Here is a 1,751-nt window from a genome sequence, read left to right as displayed (position 1 = left end):
TATATATATACACACATATATGTGTGTGTATAAGAGAAGTTTACACTAAAGAAATGGATCACATAGTTGTAGAGGTAGGCAAGTCCCAAGTCTGTAGGCCAAATAAACCAAGACAGGTGGACAGACGACAGGCGGTCAACTCTGGTAAGATGGTAGGCTACTGACAACTTCCAGGAGCAGCAGACAATAGAGCAGCCCCTAGTTCAAGCCCAAAGAATTGGAGGTCAAATGATGAGCCAGATGCGGGACCCAGACTCAGCAGAAAGCAAGACAGTACGTGAGCAGAAACGCGCTGTACAGCAGGACTGGAGCCAAATGCAGAGTGCCCCTCATCATGGAAAATGGGCTCAGCTGTAAAGGCAGCCACCCCCTTGTCTATCATACACTGCATGTTTGTGGGTAGTCTGGTGCTAAACCATTCATAGACTACTTGCTTCTAGGTCAGGGTTTCGTATGTAGCAGAGCAGCTCTGTTGCTGTTATCTATTGGAAGGCAGCCCTTGACACAAAGGTTTGTAATGTTTAAAGAGGAAAAAAAGGAAGCTTTGTCAGTGCCCAATATACTGGAACCAGGCTGTACTCTCAAGAAAACTTCCTTTCAATTGGCTGTTTAGAGCAGGTCTCATCATGTAGTTGATTATATTAGATTAGAACTCACTATGGGGGATTACTGTTTTAACTGCCAAACCACTGAGAATCCTGGTCAAGTTACATTGTCACAAAACCTTAACTAACACACTCACTTCAGTTTAATATGAATTGGCTTGGGCTGATGTGGAGTTTAATTCACATGTGAAGTCTTAGGAGCTCAGAAGTGTGCCTGCTAAGCCCCTACTTTATTTTTTCTACATCTTTGCATAGTCAATAAAATATCTTTCTAGTATTTTCTACTTTCATCCAAGATATGATTGACATCAGCAATGATATCCCTTTAGACAAGCACATTCTAGACGAGCTAATGTTCTACGATCAACATTTTCTGTCACAAAACACCATAAAGAAAAGAACACTTACCTTAACAGGAAACCACATGTAGGAACCCTCTTCAGGATACATAAACATCCCATATTCTGGCTGGGTCATCTTTTCAAATATACAGTGGAAGAATTCATTCCTGACTCCACCAAGGTCACAGGCAAATTCTCCACTAAATGAAACCTGAGGAGAGTAAATAGCCTATTGTTTCCAGGGTTCTTTATTGCTATGTGTTTGATCTCATTTAGTAACTGTAATGTTGTTGTTATTAAGTGCCATCAAGTCTTCTCTGATTCATAGTGACCCTGTATAGGACTTTTGAGGAGCTGCTGGTGAGTTTCAACTACCAATCTTGCAGTTCAAACTGACCGGTGCTCCAGTGCCTATTCTACAGCATCACATACCAGGACTGTAGTAGATAACATTCATTTTGGCATCAAGTAGGCACTATAGTAATTATCATACTTATGTTGTCATATTTAATCTCCCCCTTATCTCTATGACAGAAAAATGACAATAATCAATTCATACTTATTGATTATTACAATGAATGTAAATGGATTAAATGTACCAGTCAAGAGACAGAGAGTAGCAGACTGGATAAGAACACAGGATCTTTCAATATGCTGTTTACAAGAGACACATATTACACACAAAGACTAAAAGTCAACGGATAGAAAAAACCATATCAAGCTAATGGCAATCAAAAACAAGGAGGAGTGGCAACTTTAATCTCAGATAAACTAGGCTTTAAGATGCAAACCAGCATAAGAGACA

At 39.9% G+C, this 1,751-nt stretch overlaps 1 protein-coding gene across 1 annotated transcript in view; it reads right to left on the bottom strand.

Annotated features, from left to right (window-relative positions):
• The window catches only part of HERC5 (HECT and RLD domain containing E3 ubiquitin protein ligase 5), a 113,295-nt gene that overhangs the window by 36,303 nt on the left and 75,241 nt on the right, over positions 1-1,751 (bottom strand). The window contains exon 17 of the mRNA XM_006867775.1: positions 1,014-1,157. Within this exon, the coding sequence (XP_006867837.1) occupies positions 1,014-1,157 (144 nt within the window). The remainder of the gene's footprint in view (positions 1-1,013; positions 1,158-1,751) is intronic.

This window comes from Chrysochloris asiatica, unplaced genomic scaffold (genome assembly GCF_000296735.1).
Source record: "Chrysochloris asiatica unplaced genomic scaffold, ChrAsi1.0 scaffold00109, whole genome shotgun sequence".
Classification (NCBI taxonomy): Eukaryota; Metazoa; Chordata; class Mammalia; order Afrosoricida; family Chrysochloridae; genus Chrysochloris; species Chrysochloris asiatica.
The sequence above is the reverse complement of the archived record's forward strand: the minus strand, read 5'-3'. Positions and strand labels throughout refer to the sequence as shown.